General features: G+C 41.4%; 1 protein-coding gene and 1 long non-coding RNA gene across 41 annotated transcripts in view; both read right to left on the bottom strand.

Moving 5' to 3' along the window:
• Positions 1 to 753: 753 nt before the first annotated feature.
• LOC139169780 (uncharacterized) lies at positions 754 to 3,023 on the bottom strand. The gene is made up of 3 exons (XR_011559520.1): positions 2,846 to 3,023; positions 2,462 to 2,553; positions 754 to 1,029 (listed from the first exon to the last, which is right to left on the bottom strand). It is a non-coding gene; the product is annotated as an uncharacterized lncRNA (long non-coding RNA).
• Positions 3,024 to 4,569: 1,546 nt separating this feature from the next.
• The window catches only part of CAPRIN2 (caprin family member 2), a 45,764-nt gene continuing 36,047 nt past the window's right edge, over positions 4,570 to 14,286 (bottom strand). For 12 of the 40 annotated variants that reach the window (XM_070756418.1, XM_070756387.1, XM_070756375.1 and 9 more), the window contains 3 exons: positions 9,529 to 9,632; positions 7,580 to 7,643; positions 4,570 to 5,440 (listed from right to left, as the gene is read on the bottom strand). In XM_070756418.1, coding sequence (XP_070612519.1) covers positions 4,872 to 5,440; positions 7,580 to 7,643; positions 9,529 to 9,632 — 737 coding nt within the window. In that variant the 3' untranslated portion in view covers positions 4,570 to 4,871. Of the gene's footprint in view, positions 5,441 to 6,184; positions 6,922 to 7,579; positions 7,644 to 9,528; positions 9,633 to 14,286 lie in introns of those variants that run through there. The other 28 variants (XM_070756386.1, XM_070756393.1, XM_070756398.1 and 25 more) reach the window with 5 other exon arrangements.

Here is a 14,286-nt window from a genome sequence, read left to right as displayed (position 1 = left end):
GCTCTCATCAGTTTTAAAGATTTTAGGATAGAACTGGCTAGGAAGTCACAAAGAACCCTAGAATGCCATCCAAGGATCTGGGCAAATTTTGACTATACAGTGATACCTCGTCTTACAAACGCCTCGTCATACAAACTTTTCGAGATACAAACCCGGGGTTTAAGATTTTTTTGCCTCTTCTTACAAACTATTTTCACCTTACAAACCCACCACCGCCGCTTGGATGCCCTGCCTCCAGACTTCTGTTGCCAGCGAAGCACCCATTTTTGCGCTGCTGGGATTCCCCTGAGGCTACCCTCCATGGGAAACCCCACCTCCAGACTTCCATGTTTTTGTGATGCTGCAGGAAAATCCCAGAAGGTGAATCCCAGCAGCGCAAAACAAGCTCTTCGCTGGCAATGGAATTCCGGAGGTGGGGTTTCCCATGGAGGGGAGCCTCAGGGGAATCCCAGCAGCACAAAAATGGGCACTTCGGCTGGCAAAAGGGGTGAATTTTGGGCTTGCACGCATTAATCGCTTTTCCATTGATTCCTATGGGAAATATTGTTTCGTCTTACAAACTTTTCACCTTAAGAACCTCGTCCCGGAACCAATTAAGTTTGTAAGACGAGGTATCACTGTACCTTTAGAAAAGTACAGTGTAAAGCGTAGTGGTGAGAAAGAAGCCGTAGATATTTAAATTTGCCAAACAGCTGGATGAATCTCCAGACTCCTGCAGAAATGTTCTATGGGCAAATAAATCAAAGGTGGAACTTTTCAAGTCACACGGGTTTATTTAAGGATTGGTGGAAGCCATACACTGCATTCCACAATAAAAACCTCATACCGCTGATCAAACACAGGCATGGGTAGTGTCAGTTTGGAGATACTTTGCTGCTTCAACCTCTGGATGACTTGGTATCATTGAATAAAGCATGAATTCTACTTTTAATAATTCCTCATAACAGTATCAGGCCATCTTTCTGATAGCTAAAGGTGAGGTGAGGTGGTTCATGCAGCAACAGAACGATCCCAAACATACAAGCAAATCTGCAAGAGAATGGATAAAGAAAAACAAACTCAGTGTTCTTGAGTTGCTAAATCAAAGTTCAGGCCTAAATGCCATTGAATTGCAGCAGTTCCACACTAGAAAATCCTAGAATGCTACCAAATTAAAACAGTAGGAATTGGCCAAAGTCCTACACGGCAGTATGAGGTTAATCTCCAATTATAGGAAGCATTTGTTATTGCAGCTAAATGCAATGCAACAAGTCACCGAAGGAAGCCAACAACAGTGACAGGCTGCAGATTGAACGACTTTGGAAGTAAATGAAACAAGTACTGTATTTAATTTTAAAAATTCTTCATTCGCTTTGTTTATCAGATGGATCCATGCGAACCCCTGATCACATTCAATTGCAAAGGAAAGCAAACATTCAGAACATCCAAAGGGGGCCAGATATACCCTGTTTCCCCGATAGTAAGACACCCCCGATTGTAAGACGTATCGGGGGTTTCAGGGGGGTCGGCTAATATAAGCCGTACCCCGAAAGTAAGACATATGTCTTACTTTCGGGGAAACATGGGGGGTATTGCCGCCTCCCTCTCATCTAGCTGCGCGCCGCCTCCTGCCCACGTCCGCACCGTCCCCCTCTCCATACGTCGCCGCGCCGTCCCCTGCACTTGTCACTGTCACCTCTGCAAATTTACTCGGGCACGTCCCTACTCCAAAGAAACCTCCCCCCCGCCCATCACAGAAGGTAAAACATATGTCTTACTTTCGGGGAAACACGGGGATATTGCCGCCTCCCTCTCATCTAGCTGCGCACCGCCTCCTGCCCACGTCCCCCCTTCCATATGTCACTGCGTCTGCCGCCTCCATCTGATCCAAATGAGCCCCGCCTCCTGCCCACGCCTGCGCCGTCCCCCTCTCCATACGTCACCGCGCCGTCCCCTGCACTTGTCACTGCCACCTCTGCAAATTTACTCGGGCACGTCCCTACTCCAAAGAAACCTCCCCCCCCCCCGCCCGTCACAGAAGGTAAAATGCATATACACTAAAAAAACACATTTTACACAGGTTTTTTTTAGCTGTCAGTGCCCCTTTAACAATATAAGACATACCCCAAAAGTAAGACATAGTGGGGCTTTTGGGGATAAAAAGAAAGTAAGACACTGTCTTACTTTCGGGGAAACACGGTAGCTATAATTCAGGAATAACTTTTGTAGATTTGCTGGTTGCAAATGAAACAATCCACAAAATTTTATCAATAGAATTGCTAATAACCGAAAATTGTTTGGAAAAAAGTTACTGTACCAAAAAAAAACCGGTTTAAAAAAACTTGCATTAAAAAAAGGCAAGTTTTAGGTGTGGTTTTTTTTCTTTCACTAAGTCAGACAAGTATAGCTTTTCGTTAACCTGTTCATTGTTGTTGTTTTAAAAAAGGGTAATACACAAAACAAGTTTTAAATGTTTTATTACCTCACCATACTGAGATGTTTGCAAGCTTTTCAATACCGCACACATTCACAAAAAGAACTGGAGGTGCCTTCAGGACATAAGCCAACTGAATCCTTTGATGGAGAGAGAGAAAAGGCTAGAACTTGTGATGGAAGCTTCACAAATAATTCAGCTAACACAATTGTCATTTGGGGGAAAAAGGAGGGCCTTTTAGAATTTATAAAATGCTGAGTCAAATTAAATGGGAACTATAAAAGAGAGGGACAGGGAGAGGGAGAGAAAGAGAGAGAGAGAGGCAGGCACTTTCTAGATGGTTAGTATTTGTTCTTCTACACCAATACGAGGAATGTAAAATAAAACAGAACCAAAGTTGTAGACAAAAGTTGGAGAATGCAGAGAATTTACCATCTCTGCTTATGGATATTCTTCCAATCTGCTCTTCAGGTAGTTTCAAATAAAGTCCTCAATTGATATTATTTCCAGAGTAGTTCCACGGTGATGCTATAGTGCAGATCTTCAAGCCTTCAGTGTTCAGATGTCCAAGGGCAACAGTTCCTAACAAACACCTTGAGTGACATAGCCACTCATTTCCAACAACAGAGTTTTATAATAAAAAGTGTAAAATCTCAAGCAAAGTGACCAACAGAAGTAGTGGTTTAATAAAATAAGATGCAACATTCCTGATTTACCATCTCCCCATTTATTTACCTGTAGGTTATTTTTCAGCTGTAGCATTGACATCAACATTAGAAGGGACAATGACACTAGTAAACTCAAGAGGTCCAACTTTTGGGGCTTATGGACACATTTAGAACTTGAGGACCATGTTATGGTCTCACACCATGGTTGGTATGGACAGTCACAGTGCTCATTGATATGGTGCCTTGCCCCACTTCTACCACCTTAACTTACCATTTACAGCCAACACCACCCCCAGGCAGTAAAGTAGAGCTCTTAAACCCTGAACTACTGCCAGGTAAATAGAAGGCCAGAAGCAGTTTAAGAAACCATGATGCTTGAAGCTGGTGTTTTACTATGTAAGGTGTAGTTTCCCAGTCTTGGGAATCAAGAAATGTTCCTGCAGTTGCTGTGTTGAGAAGTCAAATTTTCTACAAAATTACATAAATAGGAAATGAATCTTGAGAATTTCAATATTCTACTTGCTTTCAATGTCTAAAAAATAAAAAATGGTGTTGCATTACAGATTGGGGGAGGGATGTTCCATCCAATTTTTAATAGTAATTCTCCAGGGAATGCCACCTTCTGCTATTTCTTCCTTCTACCAGATGTGGGAGGATTTAATCTGCAACTTTTCACACGTAAGGAACATACTTCCTAACTGGGTGTGGATCTGTTTTCTTTTTCCAGTGGAATCTTATTTTATATATTTATATAGGTATATGGCCACCTTGGCAGCTCAAAATAAAGTTCAATAAAAACAGAATGAACCCTGGTCAATTGAACCTCATACCACCATATAACCCAGTGGTTTTCAACCTTTTTTGAGCCATGGCACATTTTTTGCATTTACAAAATCCTGGGGCACATTGAGGGGGTTTTTTTTGGGGGGGGGGGGGTGGCTAAAAAAAGTTTGGACTTTTTTCTCTCTCTCTTCCTCCCTCTTTCTCTCCCTTCTTTTTTCTCTCTCCATCCCTCTTTCTCTCTTCCTTCCTCTCTTTTTTGCTCTCTTTCTCCCTACCTCCCTACCTCCCTCTATGTCTTTATCTCTCCCACCTTCCCTCCCTCTCTTGCTCTCTTGCTCTCTCTCTTGCTCTCTCTTGCTTTCTTTCTCTCTCTCTCTCTCTTGCTTTCTTTCTTTCTTTCTCTCTCTCTCTTTCTTCCTTTCTTTCTCTCCCTCTTGTTTTCTTTCTCTCTTTCTTTCTTTCTCTCTTGTTTTCTTTCTCTCTCTGAGCTTTGCGGCACACCTGACCATGTCTCACAGCACACTAGTGTGCTGCGGCACACTGGTTGAAAAACACTGATATAACCCAATGACAGCACTATCCCACTAACTCTAAATTCGCACATTTATTCACTTCTATCCTAGCTTAATGCTCGGAAGGACAAGCCGTGTTCACAGCCCATCCAGAAAGTTAATGTGACCCAGAATTATCACAGTAGCACAGATATTGATACTAAGGCGTATTATTATTTATTTATTTAGGCACAAGGCGTTGCAAATAGTCTAAACGTGAGGCAAATTTGAGTAGCATAGTAAGCTAATAAATTACAGTTCAAGAGTAAGTGCAAACATAACATTCAGAGCTTTGCTATCAAGGCTATATCACAACTGATAAAGTGCCACAACAGTGCTAATCCAACTCATTGCAAGACAGATCACCATTTCCCCACTTTAGTATTCAGTATGCAATGTGAAACTAGCCCACCAATTTTCACCTTCCTTCACCAAACAGTTGGAGCAGCTTAATGTTCAGTCTTGATACAGGAGATATCCTGAGAAGGTAGAATATTTCCAACTACTTCCGTAAATAGCTCCTCTATGAAGGCGTAGCCAAATCTGGTCTCCTTGAAAGAGCTGGAGGACTGCATGGTTGCTTGCAGTCTCGTGATCTGGAGCACCATCATTGGCATACGCAGAGACTAAAACCTCTTCATTTTTCATGAGGTTCACGTATAATGGTACATTCACAGCTAGCTTCAACATATGGAATATGAATACATAAGTACCATTAACAGGACAATTGAACCTACCAAGTTGTATATCAAAGGTTTCGCCAAGATTGTTTAACAAGAGGTCAAACACGATGGGTTGATCTAAAGTCCCAGGAGCCAAGTTAGAAGTTCTAGCAGCAGAAAAGGCAACTCTCATCTGCTGTGGGAGGGGATAGACGTGTACAGGTAGTAGGGTGGCTGCTTGGCTTGTCACAGGTATATCGACAGGAGTGATGCTGCGGGAATCACCCTGCCCAGTCTCCCCACTGTTAAACATCTCATTGTCATGCTCTGGACTGCTCACCTGAGAAGAATCGTTCCATCCTGCTGTTGAAGATCATGAGTAATTGTTAGTTCTGATATAATCATTAAGAAATCCATTTTTAGAATCTTCAAAGTTCAGTTTGCCAAGATTTATAGAGTAAATCAGCCTTCCCCAGCTGAGCATCTCCAATTCTGTTGGAACTACAATTCCCCATATCATAATATCATATCATATGATCATAATGGCATCATATATGAGAAGGCTGACCTGGACAAATGCCACTTACTGGTTCACACACACACACCCTAGTTTTTACAAAATGGTGTTTGTCAAACTGTGAAAAGAGGACATAGGGTTTCACAAAAGAATGGGGGGGGGGGTTTAAGGCTGAGAGACATAACACTGTGTTACCTCTGGCTTCAACAGTTAATTAACAAGAATAACCATGACTTGAGAATATCTGACAGCTTACTAGGTTGTTTTTATTTTCACAACTTCCAATTTTGACCATGTTTCTCTGCCCCTAGGGAGTCTTCTCTGACATTTAAATGATAAACTTAGCCACCTTTAATTGGCTCTTACTTTATTTATTAGATCCTTGTGGATCCAGGCTCTCAGAATAGTTTTATTTCATTAAAAACTCAATTAACCATGCTTCAATCCAGCATGTATTTAAACTAGAAACAGGTTTTTCAACTTTCACTCTCTAAAAGCTGAGTAGAGGTGATGTATGGATTAAACATACTTTCTGCAATGGGTTCAGCATTGAAATAATTTAAATCTATCTTAGACACCAGGGACTTAAATGCATTTGCAATATCTTTAATACCATGTTGAGAAATATAAATTTGCCATTCATATATATTTTTCTATAGTTATCAAAACTATATTATTTTCCCCAAACTGTTGCTCTGTAAATATTCGGGGGAATTCTGAAAGTTATCCAAGACATATTTGGAGGATACCAGGCTGGAGACAGCTAGGCTATTTTGAGTTATTAAATTATATTTCCAGAACTACTTCGTTATATGATGCTCTTCAAATTAAAGCTTAATTCTCACAACTTCTGACTTTGAAAACAGAAACTGAACAGTTTACTCCAAATTACAACAATCCATTGATTTACATAACAGAATGTCTAAAAACCCATAGATAGAATTGCAATATTATATGTATTGACATTTTATCATAAATGTATAGTGGCTGCTTACTCATTTGACTAACCATAGCTGCTTAAATATTATATTATACAATAGGAAATATATTTTGTAAGGATGCATTGCTCTTACTTCCAAGAAAAGACACATCTTTAAAAATGTGTTTTTATTTAGTGTAGAAAACCAATTTGTCAATTATATTGTTAATCAGCACTAACTGAACTGGTGCATTTTGGCAACTACAAGATTGTTTTCAGACTCTGCTTCTTTCTCACTTTTCTCAGTTTTTCTCAATTCCCTTCTTCTGAAGTATTTTTTACCACGTGTTCTACCTCGAGCTCTACCTGCTGAGCAGTTTTCTTCCTGTCTGTTTTCTTGCCTGTAACCTAAAACATAGAAGCTTTAAGGATTTTATATTTTATATAGTTGATATGGCTAAACTGGAACTAAATATTTTCTTCAATAATAGCCTGAAAAAAGGATTGTTTTATAGTCTCCAGTACAAAATATACTGTGCCTGGAATTGCTGATTTCAGATTGTCTGAATCCAAATTTATATTTTTTAAATGTTTGCATTCAAACATTGAATAAAATGGCTCAGTTTGTTCCAGGCACAGAACAAAATGTATATGTGAATCTGGAAAGAAGTAGTTCAGAGGAAGAGAAGAGCAGAAAAAGTTAAGAACATCAGTCATCCCTGTTGAGGAAAGGTGGGAATGGATATTTTCCTCCCTGCTCTAAGGAAAAGAACCTTTGCAAGTTTTAAAATGCCAGACTTATTAACTGATCAAAATTAGCACCTATGTATGCAATTACTGTATATTGTTAACAGCACTGACTGGGTAATGATTCCTTCAGAAATGTCTCAGATTCCTTTCCAGGCATATATCAGATAAAATGCCTAAGAATATGAAGTCTGTACTTGACTGTTTAGGCAACAATAGACGTAATCCATAGTGTGCTGGAATGATTAATCATAGTGGAATGCAACCTGAGCACTGTAGCATGACTTAGCAGAGACTAACATTAATCAAATAAACTTACCTCTTGAATTAGTTCGCCCACTATTAATACCTCCTCGCTTATAGTTTGGTTGGTAATTCATATCCTAGAAAAGAAACGTTTGCCTAAATTTAATAAAGGGCAACAACATCATTCTTACCGTCACTTGAATTGTTCATGTCATGATTAGTCAGATATTAGAGTGGGAGGGAACTGTGCTACGTCCTGCATCCAAAGTTTGTTGTTACCTGGAAAATATCTACTGTCCCATATCCTTAATTAATTAGTTTAATTAGGACATAATTTATGCTTGTAAATATTAAACTATGGCCAATTCTCGTTCTGATTTTCCAGCATACTTAATTTTTTTTTTTTTAAAAACATTTTAATTGGTTTTTTAAAAATATAAGATAAAACAAGACAAACAACATTTGACATGTAAAGGAGCTACCATTGCTCCGCTAAGCATAGAAGTCTTACTAATACAAAAAAGAAAGACTAGTTATGATTCAGATCAATACAGAAAGGTAAAAATTGTTAATAACATATTTCTTAACATACTACTATAATATAACTTCTGAATACTTCAGCATTTTCGTTATAGCATTGTGATTAAAATAATTGAAATCAGTTAATAAAGCTAAAACTTATCCATAAAGTTTCAGTATACAATTTATTCAGTCTGGTAAATTTAAGTTTTCTATAATTTGTTTTTGTATTATTAATAATCCTTTTTTTACATTCCACCAATTATATACTTTCTCCCAAGTTTTATAAAACTCTGTTTCCATTTGATTATTTAACCGTCTCGTCATCATATCTAATTCTGCACATTCCATAATTTTCTTAAAGACATCTTCGTCTTTTGGAATTTCCTTTTCTTTCATTTTTGTGCAAAGGTAATTCTTGCCGCTACTAATATATGGATTATTAAATAATATATATCTTTTTTGTATTTAGTATCAGCATACTTAATTGATGAGGTTATTTTCAAATATATTATTCATAAGAAAGGCCGTCTGATATTCAAATAGGCAAAGGGAACAAATTTCAGAGATAAAAACCCCAAATTAAAATTCATCTATGCAATATAATAAAGAAACCAGATGTGAACTATTATATATTAATCGTTATTTATTTAAGTCCCATTTATTTGCTCTAGATAGTACTTACTATTAGCCATACTAAATTACTAGTCAAAGCATGCTCTCAGGTTTTATGAAACATCCTTATTTCAAGTTAATGCTTGATTTTGACTTTTGCGCATAACAAAGGATGCCGAATTATAGTGAAGCTATAGATATTGACAAAATTGAACGGATCCAAAGACGGGCTACAAGAATGGTGGAAGGTCTTAAGCATAAAACGTATCAGGAAAGACTTAATGAACTCAATCTGTATAGTCTGGAGGACAGAAGGAAAAGGGGGGACATGATCGAAACATTTAAATATATTAAAGGGTTAAATAAGGTCCAGGAGGGAAGTGTTTTTAATAGGAAAGTGAACACAAGAACAAGGGGACACAATCTGAAGTTAGTTGGGGGAAAGATCAAAAGCAACATGAGAAAATATTATTTTACTGAAAGAGTAGTAGATCCTTGGAACAAACTTCCAGCAGACGTGGTAGATAAATCCACAGTAACTGAATTTAAACATGCCTGGGATAAACATATATCCATCCTAAGATAAAATACAGAAAATAGTATAAGGGCAGACTAGATGGACCATGAGGTCTTTTTCTGCCCTCAGACTTCTATGTTTCTATGTTTCTATGAAGCATTATGAGCTGAGGTGGGGCAGTGGGTAGAGTGCAGTACTACAGGCCACTAAAGCTGACTGCTAGATCTGCAGGTCAGCAGTTCAAATCTCATCACCGGCTCAAGGTTGACTCAGCCTTCCATCCTTCCGAGGGAAGGGGGCATAAAAAAATCAAATAAATAAACAAATAAACAAATAAATATGGTCTGTAACAAAGCTTGTCAAATCATTACCCTCGGAGAATACTGCATTGAAGAGTAATCCCTGCCAGGAAGCTGTAATTGGCTGTAGGTTCCATTAGGGATTGAAGGCGATCCTCTGTAAGGTTCAAAACCTGCTGGAATAAAACATTTTTTGGAATGTTCACACTTTCATTAAATACTAAAAATGTGCCTTTCTCCACTGATGTATTAATTAAACTCTAATACTCTATGCCTTGTGTCATAAAAAAAGGACAGACCCAATTTCATGTCCAAGAGAAATTGACCAAAATTTTGAATATTCAGTAACTTAATGGTCTTTATGTAGTAACCATGCCCGAAAAGATAAGCAACTCTTCCAAGGACAAGGAAGTCAATGTCTAAGATGCTCTTTAGCAACCAGCATCCTTAGCATTTCACTTTGGTATCGGACTTCAAGATTTGAGCATGTTAGACTGGGTCGTTTTTATGCGATTAAGTTGATAATTCAAATATTCTTTGAAGTAGAAAATAGCAGCCAAGAATCAGATACAGTGGTACCTCTACTTACAAACTTAATTTGTCCTGTGACCAGTTTCTTAAGTAGAAATGTTCATAAGAAGCAATTTTTCCAATAGGAATCAATGTAAAAGCAAATAATGAGTGTGATTGGGGAACCACAGGGGGATGGAGGCCCTGCTTCCTCCCAGGAGATTCCTAGAGAGACCCCATGGAGGCTTCTCCCCGTCTTTTCCGGCTGTTTCCTCCCAGGAGGTTCCTAGAGAGGCCCCACGGAGGCTTCTCCCCACCTTTCCCAGTTATAGTTTCAGAGGCTCGGGTTTGTAAGTGGAAAATGGTTTTTGAGAAGAGGCAAAAAAAATCTTAAACACCTGGTTCTTATCTAGAACAGTTTGTAAGTAGAGGGTGTTCTTAGGTAGCGGTACCACTGTATTTGATACCCCCCCTTTTTTTTTTTTTTGCTTTATTCTTCTTCTGAGATGGGTGGCCATATGCAATAGGGAGAAAAGGAGCGATTTGGGGGTGGGGGGATGATAGATAGGTAATAGATAAGATAGATAGGAGATAGATAGATAGATAGATAGATAGATAGATAGATAGATAGATAGATAGATAGATAGATAGATAGATAGATAGATAGATAGTGTTCTGTCTGGGTCACTCCAGAAGCCAATACCAACCCAAAAAGAGAAGCCAGACACACTGGTAAAAGGCAAAGGCAGTTTTATAAAATTCAAGAAAAACACAGGTAACAGAAAATGTCCTTACAAACAAGAAAATGCTGTATCTTCAGATATATTCACGAAGGCCAAAAGTCCATGCAGAAATACAGAATTCTTGCTGCCAAGCCAAGGCTGTAGATAGCAGACCTATACCTCCCACGGATCTTCCAAAGCTGCTGGGCCACAAGCCAGGAACAGAGACGCCGAGAAACAAGACAGGATAACACCACGCCAAGCTGATAACACTCCACATGGCTTAAAGGGCTTGCCTGCCTTTTAAACCCTGCTGATAAGTACCACACCCAAACCCAGCTGTTTCTACTTCAATGGTATGGTGAAAATATCTCTTTAACTGCTCCTTTCGTTGCTCTGAACGTCGCTGTCTCATGTCAATGACAGCTTGTGCGTCATCACCTAATGACTCCAAGCTACTGGCTGGGGAGAGGCCCCCCCCGGGGGGCTCTCATGCTGTACTCCTTCATCCCATTCCTGATTTTCCTCTCTCCCGTCCGACTGTTCAGCCCCCTCCTCTGCGCTGTCATCCTCCTCCGGGCATGGAGCCAGCAGAGACACAGCTGGTCCCTGAGCAGCCTCAGGCTGAATCACAACAGATAGATAGATAGATAGATAGATAGATAGATAGATAGATAGATAGATAGATAGATAGATAGATAGATAGATAGATAGATAGATAGATAGATAGATAGATACTGTCAGTTGAAATGAAATGTGCACCTGGAGAAGTGGGGGAAGGAGTTTTGGCAACACAGAGCTTTCCCAGATTAAGAGACTGTGATCCTGAGTTGATTTGGGGCAGGAGGAAGGTTCAGGGCTGTTTCACCCTACAATCTTTCAGGATCTATCTAATAGGATAGAAGGTTATCATTTTAGTTTGGCAAGATTTTGTCCATTGAGTGTAAGCAAATAAAGGACTAGGTTTGATTGGATTTTGCTGTGTCATCCTTGATCTTGGACCTGACACCAGGGAATGCTCTGATCATAAATACAACCCATTCAGTGCAAGTTGTAGGATATTTAAAAAATCCTTAATGTATGGTAGCTAAGCAAGGACCACATGTATAAGCCAAAAGCTTACTGGAATAGTACAGACTTGTAAGCAAGTAAGATTTGGAAACATTCATACTTCTGGGAAGTGAGATTAGGTCCATCACTTGGATTACACCAAGTGAATTCAGATCTATAGATGCATAATCTGCAGCCTATTAAGGTGCTGTCTCCTATATTCCCCCTATCTATTGGTTGTTAGCAGGAATTCCAAACCATTACTATCTATCTATGAGACTCTCATAGGTGAGAATATATGCATGCAGGAGGTGGAGGATGAAAGTCTCAATTTACATGGGAAAACATGAGCGCACGGGAGAATAATTTGTTGCTCACACATTTATTGAATTATTTTAAATCTGAGCTTCAGTGTAAATGCATGAGAGCCACTTTCAAAGTATACATAACTGTCAAATAATTGACATATAATTTGCACCTGAAACAATATTTATATACTGTATTGTGTTGTATATAACTTAAGCATGTATGTCCTGCCCCTTTCTACAGTGAGCCTTCTATTCAGAGTGGCATTGTTCTTGGTCCAATAAATATTGTATTTCATATTCTATACTGTAAGTCCACAGAATCTCAACTACAGTTAATGATCATTCTTTCATTTCTGAACAGGGCTAGAAATAGGTCTGCATCAAAACATAAACCAACATTTTCATTTTCAGTACGCTGATGATACCCAGCTTTACATCTCCACCCCATGTCCAGTCAACGAAGCAGTGGAAGTGATGTGCCGGTGTCTGGAGGCTGTTGGGGCCTGGATGGGTGTCAACAGACTCAAACTCAACCCTGATAAGACGGAGTGGCTGTGGGTTTTGCCTCCCAAGGACAATTCCATCTGTCCGTCCATCACCCTGTGGGGGGGAATTATTGACCCCCTCAGAGAGGGTCCGCAACTTGGGCGCCCTCCTCGATCCACAGCTCACATTAGAGAAACATCTTTCAGCTGTGGAGAGGGGGGCGTTTGCCCAGGTTCGCCTGGTGCACCAGTTGCGGCCCTATTTGGACCGGGAGTCGTTGCTCACAGTCACTCATGCCCTCATCACCTCGAGGCTTGACTACTGTAACGCTCTCTACATGGGGCTACCTTTGAAGAATGTTCGGAAACTTCAGATCGTGCAGAATGCAGCTGCGAGAGCAATCATGGGCTTTTCCAAATATGCCCATGTTACTCCAACACTCCGCAGTCTGCACTGGTTGCCGATCAGTTTCCGGTCACAATTCAAAGTGTTGGTTATTACCTATAAAGCCCGTCATGGCACTGGACCAGGATACCTACGAGACCGCCTTCTGCCGCACGAATCCCAGCGACCGGTCAGGTCCCACAGAGTTGGGATTCTAAACCAGCGTTTCCCAACCGGTGTGCCGCGGCACAGTAGTGTGCCGCGAGACATGGCCAGGTGTGCCGCGAAGCTCCAGCTGGGCGGGGCGCTGCCGGCGCCCCTGCCTGAGTGTCGTCCTGTGTGGATGGTCTTGGGCTTCACATTCGCTTCCTGGTTCCCTCTCCTCCCACCGCCTGTGTCTCCCGCCGTTGCCTCCCACCAAGCCATCGCCCGTTGCCGTGGGTTCCTCGAGTGGGAGCTGCCGCTTCCCTCCGTCCAGCTCAGCCACGCTGCCGTAGAAAGCACAGAGGTTATTGCCACCGCTTCTGCCTCCACTCAGGGAGCCACCGTGGTCACCGCGCCTTTTCCTTTCGCTCAGCTCAACCACGATGGCTCCCTGAGTGGAGGCAGAGGCGGCGGCAATAACCTCTTGGCGGAGGGGAAGCGCTGACGGGCTCTCCTCCTTCCCCACCCCCGCGCTTCTCTCCCGCCCTGGCTTTTGCTTCGCCCCATGATTTCCCCGCAATTTCATCCAGGCCACCTCTTGCCTCCTTTTGAACTGCGGGGAAATCTGCAGGCGAAGCAAAAGCCAGGGCGGGAGAGAAGCGCGGGGGCGGGGAAGGAGGAGAGCCCGTCAGCGCTTCCCCTCCGCCAAGCTGCCTGCTTGTCCTCGCGCCTCGTTGCTACCTCCTGCCTTTTTCCAGGGGCCTTTGGAAGGTACCCAGGGAAGGGGGGGATTGGGGGTGGCTGCAGTGGCTTCTCGTCCTCCTCATCGGGCTGCTAACGCCCGCCCGGCCCCTCTTGCATGCAGTCCCTTCACCGAGCGCTTTTTCTTCTCACAGCTGAGGCAGGATTTGGAATGTCGGGGGTGTGTGCGTGCGGGCTCCACATCCCCCTGCCACCCGGAACATTTAAAATAAGAAAAACCTTCGCCGGCCTCCACAGAGAAGAAAGGAAGAGAGAGAAAGAGAGAGAGAGCAAGAGAGACATAGCAAGAGAGGCAGAGAGAGAGAGAGAGAGAGAGCAAGAGAGGCAGAGAGAGAGAGACAGAGAAAGAGAAAGAGAAAGAGAGAGAAAGAAAGAGAGCTAGCAAGAGAGAGAGAAAGAGAGACAGAGAAAGAGAAAGAGAGACAGAGAGAGAAAGAGATAGCAAGAGAGAGAGAGAGAGAAAA

The sequence above is a fragment of the Erythrolamprus reginae genome, chromosome 6, assembly GCF_031021105.1.
Source record: "Erythrolamprus reginae isolate rEryReg1 chromosome 6, rEryReg1.hap1, whole genome shotgun sequence".
In the NCBI taxonomy this organism is placed as follows: Eukaryota; Metazoa; Chordata; class Lepidosauria; order Squamata; family Dipsadidae; genus Erythrolamprus; species Erythrolamprus reginae.
The sequence above is the reverse complement of the archived record's forward strand: the minus strand, read 5'-3'. Positions and strand labels throughout refer to the sequence as shown.